Genomic DNA, 19,935 nt, shown 5'->3' with positions numbered 1-19,935 from the left:
TGTGATTTTACATACAGGAGTAAGTATTTCTTTAAAGTTGTCAGGATGGAATTTTTTAAAAACTTCAGATTTCAGTCTTTGGATATAATAGTGTTCAAAAATCATGAGTCTAGGCCCCCAAAAGTCTTGACATTGTTCTAAAAATCATGACTTTTAAAATATATTACTTTTTTTAGATTCCTTTTTCATTTTGCCTTCTGAATTCTGAGCTTGTGGGGTGCACTCAAGTTCATGTCTTCATGCTTTTCTTTGCAACCACATGGGCTAGAAACTTATTTTAAAAGAGCTCTCTGTCACATAATCACCTGCCTCCGAGAGCTGGGACTTAAAAAAACAAAAACAAAAACCCCCTGCCAAATATGGCAAGACTTACAATAAAATAGTGAGAGCTGGCAACTCTATTCAGTCAGGCCTAGTGCCTTGGTTATGTTTGAAATGATTTTATGGAGAAATAGAGAAGCACTTGAAAATCAGTTACCCAAGGAGAATTTATTTAAATGACTGTCACTATTCTTCTCTTCACTGTCTTCCAAGATAGGTGCGAGAAACAAGGTGAGTGAGGTAATCTCTTTTATTGGACCAACTTTTGTTGGTCAGAGAGACAAGCTTTTGAGCCACACAGAGCCACCCACCTTGTGTCTCTAGTATCCTGGGACTGATGCAGCTACTACACTGCAAGATACATGTGAGACATTCAAATGAAAGTATAATGGTACAATCACTTAAATATATTTGGTTAGATTCTTTTATTGTGTGATTGTTCTTTCTTTTTTTGATTTAATTAATCAGCTTCCTTATATAGTGCTTTAAAATTAGGAAGTGTGTTACAAGTGGTTGGTTATTTTTAAATCAAGAAAATTCTTGCAAAAATAGCTATTGAAACATTGGTTTAGAATTAAAATGCACACAATTCAAATCCACAAAAACCTTAACTTTGAATTTCTTGACTTTTAAATATTTATTCATATTGTTGTATTCATACAGTAATTTAACTATTTGCTAAGAGTTGATATAACATGCTGCTGGCACCTTCTCTATTAACCATATATATATATATATACACACACACACATACACATATAGACATTTCTTGTAACAATAGTCATGTCCAGAAATTAGTCCAAACCAAAATCCCAAATGCAAACACTCCCAAACTTCACAGCTCAGTCCCATTTCTACTTGTGATACTACAGGTCCGTACTGTACCTAAGAAACTCCATAATAAATGAGTAATAATAGAAAAATATATTGTGACTCAGAGGATAACTTTTGTATAAGGCTGTAATTTTTGTCATAGTCCTGCAGTATCTTCTTCTGTTCTTCTCTGCTAACATTGGCTAGACTCAGAGCCTGAAGATGACCAGCAATGTGAAGCTCATTTTCAACCTGTTGACTGTTAAGATTCCCTTATTTTTTCTTCTGTCGTCAGCTTATAAAGCTTGTATACATACAGAAGCCTTAGGTTAGAAATTAATTTGGACTTTCACAAACTACTGATCAGATCAGCCTGAACAAATTCACATTGAAAAAAGATTGGAAAGCAGTGTAAGAAGTTGTTTTTTCCTTCTGACTGCTTGTTGGTGTTTTGGTGTGCACTATCTGTTCTTTGAATAATGGGTCACCTGATGCAGTGTAATACCAGCAGCTAGAACAGGGGCGGGCAAACTTTTTGGCCTGAGGGCCACATCAGATTTCCAAAATTGTATGGAGGGCCGGTAAGGGGAGGCTGTGTCTCCCCAAACAGCCAGGCGTGGCCTAGCCCCCACCTCCTATCCGACACCCCCGCTTCTCGCCCCCTGATGGCTCCCCTGGGATTCCTGCCCCATCCAACCCCCCCGTCCCCTGATGGGCCCCCCCGAGACTCCTATCCCGTCCACCACCCCCTGCTCCCTGTCTCCTGACCACCCCTGGACCCCCCACCCCTGACTGCCCCCTGCTGCCCCATCCAGACCCCCCCTTGTCCTTCCTGACTGACCCCCTGGAACCACTGCCCCATCCAAGCCCCCTGTTCCCTGCCCTTTGACCGCCCCGCCCCCTGACCACCACCCCCAACTCCCCTGCCCCCTTACCACGCTGCCTGGAGCACTGGTGGCTGGCAGCACTACAGCCGTGCTGCCCAGAGCATCAGGTCAGGCTGGGGCTCTGCAGCTGTGCTGCCTGGCCACCCAGAGCATTGCGCCAGCGGGAGAGGGGGAACACCACAGGGAGGGCCGGGGGCTAGGTTCCCAGGCCAGGAGCTCAGAAAAACTTTCCAACCAAACAGTTAAACTTTTATGCTAGTTTCATACAAGCTTGATTTATTTTTTTTCCTAGTCCTGTGACATTGTAGGGACACTTTCTGGACTAATTTTAGAGGGACAAAATCAACTTAAAATAATACTTCTTTCTGAATTTATTGTACCTGCTGCTGTAACCATTAACACCTATGTTTACTGTAGCTGAAAGAGATTGGAGAACAAAAGTTTTTTTTTCTTTGTTTCAATTACTTTACTCTGACAGCACTTTGAGTACAGTCAGTTTAATCATTTCTCCTATAGTAATTTTTGTCCACTTCCCCTGTTTGTGTGGGTCTTTTGCACCATGACAGTGAAAGACAAAGATATTTTTAAAATGTGCTTTTCAGATCATAAAAACTGAGAGAGGAACTCGGGGCATGTATTGCACTTGAAATTACTTTGTACTCTTTTAAAAATTGATTAGATTTCACATTGACTGTATCGCTTTTAAGTGCACATTTTGGACTGAGGTGGAGAGGAGGTACTTCAGTACCATACCACTTCTCCAAATTGAAATCTGGAGATATTTTAATGGGAAAAAAATGACCCCCTTCATATTTGGTGTGTTCCTACCACTTGTCGGGTGGGACAGCACTTTCATTGTGCTCCTACGCTTACTGATGCTGAGTCAGATCTTGAGGCAGGGCTTCCTGTCTGTGACTAGCAAGAGACATGGAATGTTTCCTTCATTTGTTTCTTGTCTGTCTCTCTCCTTTTCTGATTTAAGTCTTTCTGTCTCCTTCTTGTTCTCCTGTTCTCTCTCATTTCCCTCAGCATCCTTTCCTGGGGCTCTTCCTTGTCCTGTTAGTTTTCTTCCCATTCCTTCTTCGTATTTCCATACCATTCTTTTCTCCATCTACCTTTGCTCGTCCAACCTCATCTTCTGCAACAAATCTTGGAAAAAGGGACCTTTCTATGTAGTTTTTTCCCCCCACACTGCATTGTTTAGCACAATGTTGATTCAGTCCCACACTATGTGACAAGTGTAGTAGACAGAGTGGGGAGTAGAGCCCAGATCTGTTGCACTGGTAGAATCTGGGAACCTGTAGAGGTATAGAAGCTACATGCTAAATGAGACATGCAGGTCTAATAAGTTCCTAGACAAGAATTATTGTTTCATTCTTCCCCATCCCATCCCTCCCAATAGCTGATTCAGATCGTTCCATCACCAATCGCTATATATATCTGCATATCTTGTAGCAGATGTTCAGAAGTTGGTCTCTGTCTCTTTAATCTTAACCCTTGCCTTTTTATTGCTTGGACTCTTCTTGCTTATGAAATATGCCAACATAGTGTTTAGAAAAGTATGCTCAGTTACACTTTCTTCAGTGGATGAAAATAGATGCAACGCTCTTAGAAATAACTAGATATTCCAGCCCCTTTTACAGAGTACATACAAAATAAATAAAGGCCTACTAATACTGGTGAATTTCAATCTCTTATATCATTCCACCTTGAAAGCTGATTTTAGATGGGATGCTTTGTGGCAACATGGACCATCAGTAAAATACAGCAATTGCAATCTCAAATAAAAATTCCTACCTATAGTGTAATGAAACTTTTGGTTAAAAATAACACCTGCCAATAAAGAAGACCGGAAGGATACAGTACATTGAACAAATGTATTCTGAAGCATTAGAAGGGAATGATACCACTACTTGTAAAATTGATAAAGGAATACAATGGGCAACCCAGCCCTCTTTCTGAAAGCTCTTAGACCAGTGGTTTTCAACGTGTGGCCAGTGGACCCCTGGGTGGTCCACAGACTGTCTTAAGATTTCCAAAGGGGTCCACACCTTCATTTGAAAATTTTCAGGGGTCTGCAAATGTAAAAAGGTTGAAAACCATTGTCTTAGACTCAATAGCCTGTACTCTCATTTGTGTAAATTCTAAACTGATCAAGCCAATATTTAATGATGTAGAGGTGCCAAAATTAATAGTCCTTTATCTATGACCACAGTTTGCAAATTCACCTATTTATGCCGTAACTTTTATAAAGCATCCTTAGTGCATAGTACAACAAAGTGCACTGCACACAGTTAGTTGTAGGTGAAAAGATTTCCAGGGAAGCTTCAAAGAGAAGGAAATGACTAAATATCTTGAAGGGAACCACAGTAAAGTTCCAGCTAGATACGGCACCACAAATGAAAGAACAGCTTCCAACTGCAAATTAGTAATAGGGAGAGGACAGAGAGGAAGCCAAGATTGGAGTTGGAGGTGGAGGGGGTAAATAGACAGAAATGAAAGGCTGAGGAGTGTCTATCCATTAACTGTGTGTAATGAGAACACCGGGGTGGCTTTTCTTTTCTTAGTGGGCTTGAGGTAAAGTCACTAGACTGAGACACAGGAGATCTGGGCTCAATTCCCCACTCTGCCACAGATTTCCTGTGTCCTTGGACAAGTCATTTAATCTTCTCTGCCTCAGCTTCCCATCTGTAAAATGGGCATCTCTCCTAACTCTGGAGGATAATGTGAGGATAATTTAATGCACATTTTGAGGCACTCAAATGTTGTTGTAAAGGCCATATAAATTCCAACGTAGGTAGGAAGTAATCTGAAGATGATGGAAGATGGGGTGGTGGGAATGGTATGGTCTGTCTTCCTGAGCAGGAGCAAGTTGGCATGTTAAGGAGAAAAAGCATCAGGCTGATTTAAAAGGAAAATCCTCCCCTCACCACTGATCCATAATTACATGTTCACATTGATAACATAATGTTGATTTATTTATTACCGACACAATTCCTGTTTCAGCTCCATTGGTGAGAGCAACTTTACTGGATTTTTTTTAATTCTTTGTAATTTATAAATATTTTAAAACAAATTATTATAAAATTAAAATCCAGGGAACAAAGACAAAATGACAGTGGATTAAGTTAAAACCCAAACAAGGCACAATGAAGGTATACAAGGGAAGAGAAATTAAAGAAAAACCTCTGGAGAAGAAAATGCAAATCCTAAGGTGCAAACCTCTTTAAATAAATGCAGGTGGCCTGATTTGGGTCTCACTTACCATACATATCTCATACCTATTTATGAGCATCATAAAACCGAGGCCACTGGCTTGCAGTTCTCAAGCTAAAGCAAGCTTCCACAAAGGGAAGAGGAACTTGGTGGTTTTGGTTAACTTTAACCCTGGACATAATGTCATACAAATATTATTTTATTTTGATTGGAAGCCTAAAGCATAAACCTGGGTGTCAGGAGATCTGGGATGTGTTTGTGGGTCAGCCACTGACTTACTGGGCTCACTTAATTGTATCTGTCCCTCTCTATGCTTCAATAGCCCCATCGTCAGAATGGAGAAAATAATGAAAGTAATTTCCTCTTAGGCTAACATGGAGCTTAATGAATATTGTAAAGAGCTGTGAAATGACAGAATGTGAGAAAACTCTTGTTAATTTCAGTTTGTCACAATCTGTTGTGTTTTGTTTTGTTTTGGTAATGTTGTAGTTGAATATGACAAGGAGTTCACACCTCACCAGCGACACCACAAAGAGTTCAAGTTTAACTTGTCCCAGATCCCAGAGGGGGAGGCGGTTACTGCTGCGGAATTCCGAATCTACAAGGACTGTGTCGTGGGGAGTTTTAAAAATCAAACCTTTCTTATCAGCATCTATCAAGTTCTGCAAGAGCATCAGAACAGGTAAATAAGGGACGGTCACTCTTTTTCACTAACTACGGCAACTGTGAAGCCTGGGGTGGAGGACTCTTTTTTTAAGGAGGTGGGAATATTCGGAAGGTGCAGAAATCACTTAGAATATTTTTTGCCCAGGTTAATAGAGGTTGTTACTGTTCAAGTTTCATTTATTAGGAAGTAGACTTTATAAAATATAAAATGGATGTGGACTGAAGAAACTCAGCAGTAACTTAGTCCAGAATGTCATTTGGGGAATATGATTTTGTTGACTTAAAGTGAGACAAGAGTCTAGGGTGAAGCCATGTAGTTTTAGACTAAAGATTCTGCATTGCTAACATTATTCATGCACACTAAAATGGGTATGTTCCATTTCAAATAGATACTAAATGGATATGTAATAGAGCTTATCCTGGAAATTTAGAGTAAAACTGCTACAGAAACATTGCTAAGCATTGTAGTCCTGATTCTCCTTCGAGTTGCACCTTTGTAAATCAGAAGTACAGTAACTTGATTGACTTTAGGGGAGTTACACCAAGGAAAATGAGAAGGAGAAGAAGACAGCCCCAGAATTACAGGAGCTGAACTTTATATCTTGATAGGTTGAAAAAAATGCTTTAGTTATACAGGAAGATCAAATTCAATGCACTTGGAAAACTATGTAGGCTATTTTCTCCAGGAAATCCCTCTGTTAAAGGTTAGTTGATAATATAATCACAGAATCATAGAAATGTAGGACTGGAAAGGACCTCAATAGGTCATCTAGTACAGCCCCCTGCAGAGAGGCAGGTCTAAGAATTATCTAGACCAGTGATACTCAGACATCTGTGGTTCAGGAGCCAAATTAGCCATCAACATTATCCAAAAGAGCCACATTCATTGTTTCATTTATTGTCTAATTGAGCATCTATGTATCTAATCTAAATTCTCACAACAAAATGACTGACCAAGTATTATTATTTTATCAATTACAATTGGTTAATAACATATTGACCAATCAGGATTCTTTTACTAACTTGGATGGGTTAATAATTAAATCACACAATATTTTAATATCATGGGCTGTAAGGAGTCACAGGAGACACATTAAAGAGCCATTCGTGGCTCCTGAACATCGGTCTGCGTATCACTGAGCTAGATCATCCCTGACAGGTATTTGTGTAACTTGTTCTTAACTCCTTCCTCCTTCCCCTCCCCAGTGACGGTGATACCACAACCTCCCTAGGTAATTTGTTCCAGTGCGTAACTATCGGCACAGCTAGGAAGCTTTTCCTAATGTCTAGCCTAGATCTCCCTTGCTGGAATTTAAGGCCATTGTGCCTTATCCTGTCCTTAGTGTTTAAGGAGAACAATTTATCACCCTACTCTTTATAACAACCTTTTGTTTACTTGAAGACTATTACGTCCCCCTGTTATGTCAATCTTCTCATCTCCAAACTAAAGAAACCCAATTTTTTCTGTCTTTCCTTGTAGGTCATGTTTTCTAGACCTTTAATCATGTTTTTGTTGCTCTCCTCTGGACTTTCGAGTTTGTCCATATTTTTCCAAAAGTGTAGTCCCCATAACTGGACACAATACTCCAGCTGATGCCTTATCAGTGCTGAGTGGAAAAATTACTTCTCATGTATTGCTTACAGCACTTCAGCTAATATATCCCAGAATGATGTTCACTTGTTTTTGCATTTACATTGTTGACTCATATTTAGTTTGTGATCCACTGTAACCCCCAGATCCTTTTCAGCAGTACTCCTTTCTAGGCAGTCATTTCCCATTTTGTATTTGTGCAGTTGATTATTCCTGCCTATTTGTAGTACTTTGCATTTGTCCTTATTGAATTTCACCCTATTTATTTCAGACCATTTTTCTGGGCTGTCAAGACCATTTTGAATTCTAATCATGTTGTCCAAAGTACTTGCAACCCGTCCCTGCTTGATATCATCCACAAACTTTACAAGTGAACTCTCTATACCATTATCCAAATCATTTATGAAGATATTTAATAGACCTGGACCCAGGACAGATCCCTGTGGGACGCCAATCAATGTGCCCTTCCAGCTCGATTGTGAACCTATGATAACTACCGAGTACGGTTTTCCAAACAGTTGTGCACCCATCTGATAGTAAATTTCTGTAGGCTGTATTACTTTAGTTTGTTTATGAGAAGCTCATGAGAGTAAGGCTTTTGACACTGTCTAAAATTGAGATATATCACATCACCTGCTTCTCCCCCTACCCACAAGGTTTTCTCCCTTGTCAGAAGAGAATATTAGGTTGGTTTGACATGATTTGTTCTTGACAATCCATGTTTACTGTTGTTTATGACCTTATTTTCTTCTAGATGTTTACAAATTTATTTTTTGCTCCATTATATTACTGGGTACTGAAGTTAAGCTTACAATCTGGGTTGTCCTTATTCCCGTTTTTATAGATAGGTGCTATATTTGCCCTTTTTTCCAATCCTTGGGTAACTTTCCTGTCCTCCAGGAATTCGCAAAGATAATCAATAATGGCTAAGAGATCTCTTCAGCCAGTTCCTTAAGTATTCTAGGTTGTATTTCATCAGACCCTGCCAACTTGAAGACATTTAGCTTGTGAGTAATTCTTAACTTGTTCTTTACCTATTTTACCCTCAGATCCTACCCCATTTATACCGAAGTTCACTATGTTAATCATCCAATCAGAGTTTTCACAAAATAAGTTAACAGTAACAAAAAAGGCATTTAACGCTTTGGCCATTGCTGCATTTTCTATTATTGTCTCTTCCTCCTCCATTGAGTAATGGAAACTACCTTGTTCTTGGTCTTCTCCTTGCTTCTAGTGTATTTTTAAAATGTTTTCTTGTTACCCTGTGTGTCCCTAGCTAGTTTAATCTTGTTTTTTGCCTTGGCCTTTCTAATTTTGTCCCTACATGCTTGTGGTGTGGGGTTTTGGGTTTTTTATTCATCCTTCATAATTTGTCCTAGTTTCCATACTTCCTATCTTTCCTATGCATTAGGATAGTTTGCTTTTGTGCCCTTAATAATGTTTCTTTTTTAAAAAACTGCCAACTCTCCTGAACTCTTTTTTCCCTTAGACTTGCTTCCCATGAAATATTACCTACCAATTCTCTGAGTTTGCTAAAATCTGCCTTCTTGAAGTTCATTGTCTTTATTTTGCTGTTTCCCTCCTACCATTCTGTAGAATCATGAACGCATCATTTCATGAACATTTTAATCCAAACTGCCTTCCACCTTCAAATTCTCCACTAGTTCCTACCTGTTTGTCAGAATCAAATCTAGAACAGCCACTCCCCTCGTCTCTTTCTTCACCTTCTGCAATAAAAAGTTGTCTCCAATACATCCCATGGACTTCTGGATAATCTGTGCCTTGTTGTAGTATGTTCCCAAAAGATGTGTAGGTAGTTGAAGTCTCCCATCACTACCAAGTCCTGTGTTTTGGATGATTTTTTTTTAATTGCTTAAAAAAAAGACTCATCCACCTCTTCTTCCCGGTTAGGCGGTCTATATTGGACCCCCTACCATAATATAAACTTTGTTTTTAACCCTTTTATTCTTACCAAGAGACTTTCAACAGGTCTTCCTCCCACATCTATCTCAACCACAGTGCAAGTATATACATCTTTGATATACAAGGCAACACCTCCTCACTTTTTTCCCTTGCCTGTCCTTCCTGAATAAGCTATACCCTTCTATACCAGTATTCCAGTCATGTTAATGATCCCACCAAGTTTCTGTGGTACCAGTTTGATGTAATTGTGATTACTCACTAGTATTTCTTATTCTTCCTGTTTATTCCCCATACTCCTTACATTAGTATACAGACATCTATGATCATTAGATTTCCCATCTGTATTTCCTCTTGTCTCTCCTTTGCTCCTGCCGTGATTGTCCATGTTGGCCCCAGATTCTGACCCTACACCTAGGTCTCAATGTTTTGGACTTACCTATGGGCTTTTGTCTCCTGCTATATAAGTGTATTCTTATTATTTGGGGCCTCAAATATGACCATAATATATATATATATATATATATATAAGCCTGATGCAATGCCCTTTGAAATCAATAGTAGTCTTTCCATTAACTTCATTGGGCTTTGTATCAGGCCATAGGCTCTCCTTTCTATATGAGGCTTTGACTACTGTATAACTGGAATCTAATAGACAAACGGACATTCAAAATATAGTGATATAGACAATCTACTGCCTATGAGAAAGCCCTGGACTTTGCTGCATGTTGATACTCAGCAACATTTGCAATCAGTACGGTGACAGCTGGTAGGCCACTGGTGTCAAATAAGATGTGGAGGGCAAAGACAGGGAAGATAGAACCTGTGGCACAAAAATTATAAGAAATATGAAACAATTTGATATATTTAAGGAATAACATTCATGTCAGGGAAGCATCAAGACAAAAATGAAATTAATGGTCAGTTAAATGTCAGAGTAAATCTGAGCCACACAAGCAATTTATTGGCTAATGATGCTATTCCTATAATAAAAGAAATGAGAAGATGCAGCAAACTATAGCATTAAAAGGAAATATTTTCTTTTCCTTATGATGGTTTGCAAGGTGGTGATGTTTTGTGATGTTTCTTTCTCAGACTTTCCATTGATGTCATTTTTGGGGCCATGCCTTAGCTGAATAAGTGTTGTGAAGACCAAGCAACCATTCACTAACTGAAGCTAAGAGGAGTGGCATTTGTAGAAAAGGAGTGAAATAATTGGATGCATAATATCAGTGAGGATTTTGATATGTTGGAAGGGAATAATGTTGGGTTTTCTAAGTTGTGGTCTGCTGAAATCTCATGTTTGCTAGCTAGAAGTATATATGAGCTGATATGGACGTGTGTGTAGACTTTATAGTTGTCAGCTGTTCTGTTCATTGTGACCACACAGACTTAAAGACCAAATCCCAAGACTTTTCCACAAATACATGTTTCCATCACTGGAGCTGAAGAAGAATCTCTGTTAACTAATGTAGTTTTAGGCCTTCAATATAGTTTCTGTGCACCAGTCCCTAGAGCAAGCCATAGTAATGCATATTTCAGCAGGTCTGACATTCCTTCCCCTACAGGGCATTGGTAACTTTTGTTTGTATGTAACATTATAGTACAGTGAATTGAGTAAAGTATTATAACTTAAAAATGGGTGAAGAGAAATGGGACTCTGATATGGCCCATAGCAATTAATACTCCCATTTCTTAGAGGTTGGTGAAGTCTTTGTTTCAAAGTAGTTGTTAGTAATTCTGTATATGATGTTGTTGACAAGCCATATCTGTATTTCAAATAATATATTAATGAACATAAGTTGCACTGTTGAGTTGGGAGATAAATGTACCTTTTTATTGGGCATTTAGTACTCATGCAAGATTGACTGTCCTGGATACTGCAGCCCTCTGTTTAGTCACAGAACTGGTACCCTGAAGCCAGCAGCACCTCAACTCGGAATTGGAGTGATCACCTCAAGAAAGTAATTCAAGTCTCTCCATTCAGTTGTGTTTTCCTGTTGATACTGCCGACAAGGGTGCCTGTAGTGAGGTGCATGCTAGAATCTGAACTGAGAATCCTAAAGAAGTTTCATCTAGGCCAAACAGACAGCAATTTTCAGTCACTGTTAACATGAGCTAGATTTGAACTGGTGACGCAGATCTCCATAGCTCTTTACTAATCCCTTACTCATCTGTTCCCTTAGGGAATTTATTTATTTTTATATGTGTGTGTGTTTATGTTGGGGTGCGGAGGGGGGTTCTAGCTAAAGAAACATGCACTTTGGATGCATGCCCAGGACTTGTCTACACAGATTGGGCTTCTGATGACAAGGGCAAAATTAGGCCCATATATTCTCAGCGTCATTAGAGAGAAAACTTTATTTCTTCTACTCTTAGCTTAAGTAGTTGTGGATTTTTTCATTTTTTAAAAAATAGATACTATTTTGCAAGAAACACAAGCTTCTGACCACTCTGCAACTTTAGCTTCTATTTACATTTTTGACACTGTAGGGTGTGGTTGCCTAATGTGTGACCAGGTTAGTGTAATGTGTACCCTTGTTGTCCCTTGCTTCTCTTAAAGGGAAACACTAGGTACTTGTTTACAGGTGCTTGCCAACATCTGTACCTAGGAAAGTCCACACTTAAACACATCCCATCTTCTTGCCTTGAAGTCTCTTTGGATGCCCTACGTGAAGTTTGAAACACACTTGGTTTGAATAACTTTTTATCCTTTGATCATTAGTCCGCTTATTTTCTTTTCCTTGTGATGAAAATACTTCTGCGGAAGTTGTGGCTAAAGTTTTGCTTTAGTGATTCATTTGGAATATATTGGTTTTTTTTGCCTATTGGGAACAGTGTTTTATGGCTCAAAAGCAAAAAAGCAATAGTTTTTTTTTTTAAAGGAGCCAACAAAACGTTCGTAAGACCTGCATTGAGTTCCAGCAGCTGACTTATAAGCCAAAAAAGAACAGCTGTCTTTTGCTTCCTTTAGACTAATGGCTTGAATAAGGACCTGATATTTGCTGACATTTGATGACATTGTACTAAATGAAGAAGAGTCTGTAGACATCCTGAATTCTAGCCACTGATCTTTAATGCAGCTAAATTGAAGAGAAGTATGGGGAAATTCTAGCTGGATTTGGGGTGAACAAAAGTGAATTGTGTGCAAGGCGGTGGATTGACAGAACAGTAGTTATCTATCCATCTAAAACAGATACAGCACAGGATACTGCTCTGCTGCCAGATATTATTCCTCAACCCTGATCAGGAAGATTCACCTTCAGATCTGAGATAAGATGTCCATTCAGTCATTGATCTTTCCTCTTGAGATTGCCAACAAGGGTGCCAGTTTAACGGTGCTTTTAAGATGCAGACACAAATCTGCTAGGAAAAGGAACAATTCATTTCTATAGGCTGATGAAACACCTTTGAGTGATGATTGTGACGGGTGGATCACAGAAACCCCCTTGGGAATTGCCACCTGATGGGCTGAGACTACCTCTCAGCACTGTTTTCCTGTTTTCCCTGCCAGCTTGGGACTTCAGTGCCCTGCCTGGTTGTGCCAGACACGCTAGCCTGCTACAAACACAGACCCAGGTCTGAACCACGTCCCCCACAAGCTGCAGGCTTAACTGAAAATAGCTTAAGAAGTGCTCCTGTCTCCAGCACTCAGATACCTAACTCCCAATGGGGTCCAAACTCCAAATAAATCTGTTTTACCCTGTATAAAGCTTATAAAGGGTAAACTCATAAATTATTTGCCCTCTATAACACTGATAGAGAGATATGCACAGCTGTTCCTCCCCCACCCCCCCAGTATTAATACATACTTTGGGTAAATTAATAAATAAAAATGATTTTATTAAGTATAAAAAGTAGGATTTAAGTGGTTCCAAGTAATAACAGACAGAACAAAGTGAATTACCAAGCAAAATAAAATAAAACACACAAGTCTATGCCTAATATAGTAGGAAACTAAATGCAGGTTAATCTCACCCTCAGAGATGTTCCAATAAGCTTCTTTGACAGGCTAGCCTCCTTCTAGTCTGGGTCCAGCAATTACTCACACCCCTATAGTTACTGTCCTTTGTTCCAGTTTCTTTCTTTCAGGCATCTCTTTGGGGGTGGAGAGGCTATCTCTTGAGCCAGATGAAGACAAAATAGAGGAGTTTTCAGGGGCTTAAATAGACTTCTCTTGTGGGTGGAAACCCGTTCTCCTCTCCTATGCAGAATCCAACTGCAAGATGGAGTTTTGGAGTCACATGGGCAAGTCACATGTCCATGCATGACTCAGAACTTTACCAGCCGCTGCCACATTCCCAGGAAAGCTCAGATGTGGATTGGTGTCTCTTAAAGGTCATTGTTATCTTAAGTGTTTCTTGACTGGGCACTTACTGAGAATCCACCAATGTGCTATATGCCATCATGTGCCAGCAATGCCCCTCTGCCATGTACATTGGTCAAACTGGACAGTCTCTACGTAAAAGAATAAATAGACACAAATCAGATGTCAAGAATTATAACATTCATAAACCAGTCGGAGAACACTTCAATCTCTCTGGTCACGCAATCACAGACATGAAGGTCGCTATCTTAAAACAAAAAAACTTCAAATCCAGACTCCAGCGAGAAACTGCTGAATTGGAATTCATTTGCAAATTGGATACTATTAATTTAGGCTTAAATAGAGACTGGGAGTGGCTAAGTCATTATGCAAGGTAGCCTGTTTCCTCTTGTTTTTTCCTACCCCCCCCCCCAGATGTTCTGGTTTAACTTGGATTTAAACTTGAAGAGTGGTCAGTTTGGATGAGCTATTACCAGCAGGAGAGTGAGTTTGTGTATGTATGGGGGTGGGGGGGATGTGAGAAAACCTGGATTTGTGCAGGAAATAGCCCAACTTGATTGTCATGCACATTGTGTAAAGAGTTGTCACTTTGGATGGGCTATCACCAGCAGGAGAGTGAATTTGTGTGGGGGGGTGGAGGGTGAGAAAACCTGGATTTGTGCTGGAAATGGCTCACCTGATGATCACTTTAGATAAGCTATTACCAGCAGGACAGTGGGGTGGGAGGAGGTATTGTTTCATATTCTCTGTGTATATATAAAGTCTGCTGCAGTTTCCATGATATGCATCTGATGAAGTGAGCTGTAGCTCACGAAAGCTTATGCTCTAATAAATTGGTTAGTCTCTAAGGTGCCACAAGTACTCCTTTTCTTTTTGCGAATACAGACTAACACGGCTGTTACTCTGAAACCTGTCGTTACTGAGAATAGTCTTTTCTCAAGAAGCTGACCAACTTCTTCACTGAAGCTACCTAAAATCAAACAAGTACATAGCCAATACTCATAACTTTGAATACAAAAATGATACATGCATGTAAATAGGATGAATATATCCAGTAGATCATAACCTTTGCAGAAATATGTTACATGGCATATCTAGCATAAAACATATTCCAGTCATGTCATATTTACACGCATAAACATATTTCTGGAAAGCATTATGGGGTACAACGTCACAATGATAATTCTTGGTGATTACTGATCTGCGTTGGATTTGAACAAGTCACTGAAATGTGAAAAGCTCTGTGTGTCTTTGAGCAAGAAAAATCATGACTGTACCGGGAGGGAGAATCCATGAATACATGAATTTGGGGAGATGAAGCCTCCATTAATGAATGAAACAGATTAGAATATTGAGTGTCTCAAGAAACAGAAAAGGGGAAACTGCAGGGAAGAGACCTGGGAAGGGGACAAAAATAAGTGCATCACTCCAAAAAGGTGTCCCTGAAGTTACCAGGAAAAAGAATAAGCCACTGGATGCTGTGGGGTGGGGGTAGGGGGCAGGGAAGGGGAAGGTGTCCATTGGTTCAGAAGCATGTAATAAAAACTCTTATTCAGCTCTTCTTAAGGAGAAAAAAAAAACACCCCACTGACTGACTTCATAGAGGTTTCGCTTATTAGGACCTTACGGCAGTGCTAATAACCCTTCCCGAGTGGAGTTAGATGACATAGGGGTTTAAAAAAAACAGAAATACCCTACTCTTGAGCCCTGTCTGTACTCTGTACTCTGTTGTTTACTATTGATGGAACTGTACTGGTATTGAATAATGGGTCCTATTTTTGCCATTGTAGAGAAGGCTGAAGACAAGCTTACAGATGTTACAATATATATACCTTGCACTGAAATTCTCATAGATGAATGCTCTATAATTCTGTATTTCGGCATGTACTGAGAAAGCAACAAAAAGGAAGTGAATTATCATATCAGTTCTTAAAATAACATAAAATCATTATGGAACGATTTCACATTGTCTTTATTTAAAGCAATCAAAAAGTAAAAATGATACTCATGGCACCTGGAGACATTGAGGCAGTCATTCAGGGCAGTATGATCGAAGCATATTTTCTTTTTTAAAAAGAAAACATTTTAATACTGACTCAATAGTGTCAGCAATGTGGTGGTTCCCCTTCCTGTCCTTTGTATGGTTAAAAACAGTGCTTAGTTGTTGAATTTCTGATTTAAATCAAATCATTGTTACAGACTAATTTTTTTCATTTCAAAAACCACTGATGTCTTCAGCAGAACATTGAGGAAAGATTAATGAAACTTAAGTTTGGCCAGAAATTTGACCTACCTTAAGCATCCCCTTTGAACAGTTATACAGATTTTGTGATTGTGTAAAAAACAGTCTTGTAAAACAGATTTGAAGTATCTTTGGACTTATTTTGAATGTAGCAGTCTAAAAGTTTGAAACAAATTGTGGGCTAGTCTGAGGTTAGGAGGTGGAAATGAAACATTTTATAAAACAATGCATCTATCAGCTTCTGCTTCTTTTCAGCCTTTAAGTTTTCAAAGACTGAGGTTATGTCTATGCTGCAATCATAGTATGTGACTGCAGCTCATGTAGACATACCTGAGCTAGCTATAATCTAGATTCTAGCTAGCTCAGCTATCAGTAGCATTGAAGCGTCATCAGCATGGGCTTCCGTGCTGTCTGTACAAGCCTGCCCAGAATCCTCAGGACTTCAGTGGTTAGCCTGCTCTGAAGTCCATTGTGCTAAGGCTTCACAGCTCTGCCACCCAAGCTAGCTAGATTAAAGCTAGCTCAGGTATGTCTACTTAAGCTACAATTACATCCTGTGATTGGAGTGCAGACATATTCTGAGAGGTTATTCTCTGTCCCTGGGTTATTTCAGCACCAGCGTGTACATTTTTTAAATACACAAAATAAGAGAGATTGTCAAAAGCACCAAAAGAATGTAGAGGTTACAAGTCTCACTGACTTTCAAGTGCTTGTGACCAGCTTCATTATAAATAGGGGAGACATTCTCCTTCATAAAATACGGCAGACTGTAGTAATGCAGCCTTTTATGATGCTGAGGCAGAACAGAGAGGAATTCAACCCTATTTACATTTGTGTTCCAAATATATATAGAATGCTGAGTTTGTGGAAGCAGAAGAGGGAATTTGAGTTCCAATGCTATTTGGAAGTGGGTTACTCATTTAAGAGAGACATGAAAAGTGAAGGGAAGAAACAGATTTATTTCTAGAAACACACCATTATGTATATTTTTTGCTCAGAAACGTTCTTGCTTTCTCTTGGTGAGGTGTTGGGTCAGGAGTGGGAGCACTGAGGGGGTTTGTGGTTGATCAAAGATGTCAACCCTTGGTTGGGATGATTATTATGTTTTCAAGTGTAAATATCCTGTTAGTACAGACCTCAGAATCCTCCTACACTGTCCAAACAGCTAATCTATTTAAAAAAAAATGAAGCAATGGCTTAAGCTGAAGATCAAAAGAAGGATATGGTGCTTTAATGGTCAACATTTATTAAACAATTTCATTCATATCAAGAATGAAATATGGTAACTTGATGTGCGTAGAAAGATTCCTCCCACATGATAAAATCGGGGTGGGGTATGTCCTTCATTTCTCCCATTTATATAGTGTGTTCTTCTGCAACAGAACATCATTCCGTTAAGGGTTAAAACTCTCATTATTTTTAGCTGTCAGTTAGTGGTAGTAAAGTCTTTCTCTTTGCAACAGGATATTTATACAAATGCTGTCTGAGTTTCTAATCTAAAGGGAAAATTGATTTGCAAGCAGTGTTTATAGTTTAGAAAATAACTGTCCCCAACTGGATTGGAATTGGCTTGTTCAAAACAAATGGCAAAGCTAACGTCAATCTGTCTCAAGCTAAGGTCAGATTTGTATATAGTGTGCATATATTTACTCCTGAGTGGAAGGGGAGGGTGGGTGGGTGTGAGTGTGTGTTTAAAGTGGTTTAAAAGTCAAAATTGTTCTGGGGTGAATTTAGCAGATAAATGTTCAGTCCTGTAGCTAATTATCTTTCCCTCCAAAATCTGAAGGAAACTTCTTTAGCTCCCTCCCAACCCCGCTCTTTTTTAAGGACAAAGAAAAGCCCTGTTGGTGCAAAATCAACTGAATTCTGAGATGCGATATGGTCTATTTAGAGTATATTGGTCTTGTGATTAAAGCACTGGACTGGGAGTCCGGAGAGACAGACTCTGCTTATGTGAGCTTGGGCAATATTTTTTCACAGTTTAACCATTTGTAAAATGGAAATAATACTATAATACTTACCTATCAGGGTTATAAGGGTTAAGGACCTGGTCCTGCAAAGAGTTCCATGTGGAGAGAACCTACACCCACATGGAGCCCGTTGACTTTCTTTTAGTTTCTTACAGGCACAGGGGTTCCCTTGCATTGAGCTCTTTGCAGGATCCAGTTCCAATTTCCTAACTTTTGTGAGGTTCCTTGTGATCTGTTGAATAAAAGTGCTTTAAAATTGCAATGTTGTTAATATTCCATGTTATAACTTTGCATGTATCATGTTCTACACACAATTTATACAGTATGTCCTGCATGTCAGCAAAATCTTTTTTCTAGGCAACTCTAAAAATAACATACAGAAAGAATTTGATTTACAGTTGGGCTAGGCTATACCTTCAAAATCTTAACTCTGTAAGACTACATTTTATGGTGGGTACAATTTTTCACTCTATTCGTGTTGGTTGTTCAGAAGAAAAGGTCTTGATCAGCAGCATCACACCCAGAATCAGCAGCATCACACCCAGAATAATTTTTCTGGAGATCTGAAGTAGTGCAAACTATAGATTGAGTGTGATATACAAAAAAGTATTAAGAAAGGATATTAAATTTTTAAAAAATAAAGCAGTAAAACCCCCTCACATTTCTGTGCAAAAATCTCCTTTGAGGTTGACGTTATGCAGTCTAGACTATTATGTCAACTTGTCTTTGAAGAAAAGTAAACAAAAATGTTCAGCTGAAGAAAGTTTTAGGGACTTATAGTAACTAATGCCTCAGTAAATGGCTGTCAATGCGTAACAATCCCTTAAACACCTGGGTAATTGGGAGCTTTGAAGCTGAGCCAAAAATGTTGTTCCTCATCCGTAATTAAAATAAGAGGCCGTTAACTTAGTCGTTTGAAAGTGAGAGCTCTGTTTATTCTCACTGCTTTCTTGGGAAAACTTCTGCCTAGTTTGGGGGAGGGGGTAGAGGGAGAAAGAAGACTGTTGGGAAAATAGAAAACCTTTTTCCAATATATATGTTGTAAAATTTAGCTTTTTATAGCACTGGTGTTTTTCCTGTGGCAAAATTCCAGGTTATAATGTGTACTCAGGACAGAGAGAAATTATTGTAATCTGGCGATTTCACTAATTATAGTAACAAAAATTAACCACTTGACTAAAATATAAGCTAATTAGTGTTTAGTTAAATAATTAAAATGAATTAACACCCACAGACATTTTGTTGAAAGGTTTATTGAGATTTTAGCTAAAGAAATATTTAATTACAGGGGAAAACACCATAATTAGATGCAAACTATTCCTCCCATAAATGCCCTGACTACATGGCCAGGATGCTGGTGTTAAGAATAGTAGCTATAGTTGATATTTATATCTGGATATTTATAAATGGATCCTTTTCCAGAGTACTGGAGTTAGGGCAGAATTTATGATTCACACAGACAAATCATACTTCTCCCTTAGACTGTGAGATTCTTTCAGCCACTTGCAATTGTTGTCTTGACCTTTGATTTCAGGGCCTTATCCAAAGTCAGTTGGAGGCTATGGAAACACTCCCATTTACTTCAGTGGGTTTTGAGTCAGACCCATAAAATGAGGTCTAGAGGAACGAGCTCCTAACTGAGTGAGGAATTCCTGACTCTCATCTCTCCAGTCGGCTTGTATGTAGTCTTGGGAAAAAATCACTTCACTTCACTACCTCAGTTCCCCCCATTTATTTACTTCCCCATAATAATACAAACCTATCACTTATACAGTGTTTAATGTGCTGCACAAACATTACTGAATTAACTACTTGCAGGAGTTTGAGTATTAAGTATGATTAAAATCTTGATTAGGTTCTCAGATATCACAGTGATGATGAGCACAGTGTAAATGCAGAAAAAGAGAACTGTCTGTGGATATAAAATACCAGGGACAGTTTAACTAAGTGTTAAGCAATGGTTCATTATGGTGTTGGAACTT

At 39.0% G+C, this 19,935-nt stretch overlaps 1 protein-coding gene across 2 annotated transcripts in view; it reads left to right on the top strand.

Annotated features, from left to right (window-relative positions):
- Nucleotides 1–19,935, top strand: part of BMP6 (bone morphogenetic protein 6) — a 174,721-nt gene that overhangs the window by 115,459 nt on the left and 39,327 nt on the right. For both annotated transcript variants that reach the window (XM_084619683.1, XM_084619682.1), the window contains exon 2: nucleotides 5,727–5,919. In XM_084619683.1, coding sequence (XP_084475809.1) covers nucleotides 5,727–5,919 — 193 coding nt within the window. The remainder of the gene's footprint in view (nucleotides 1–5,726; nucleotides 5,920–19,935) is intronic.

Source organism: Lepidochelys olivacea (assembly GCF_965140295.1).
Source record: "Lepidochelys olivacea isolate rLepOli2 genome assembly, chromosome: 2".
NCBI classification, from domain to species: Eukaryota; Metazoa; Chordata; order Testudines; family Cheloniidae; genus Lepidochelys; species Lepidochelys olivacea.
The sequence above is the reverse complement of the archived record's forward strand: the minus strand, read 5'-3'. Positions and strand labels throughout refer to the sequence as shown.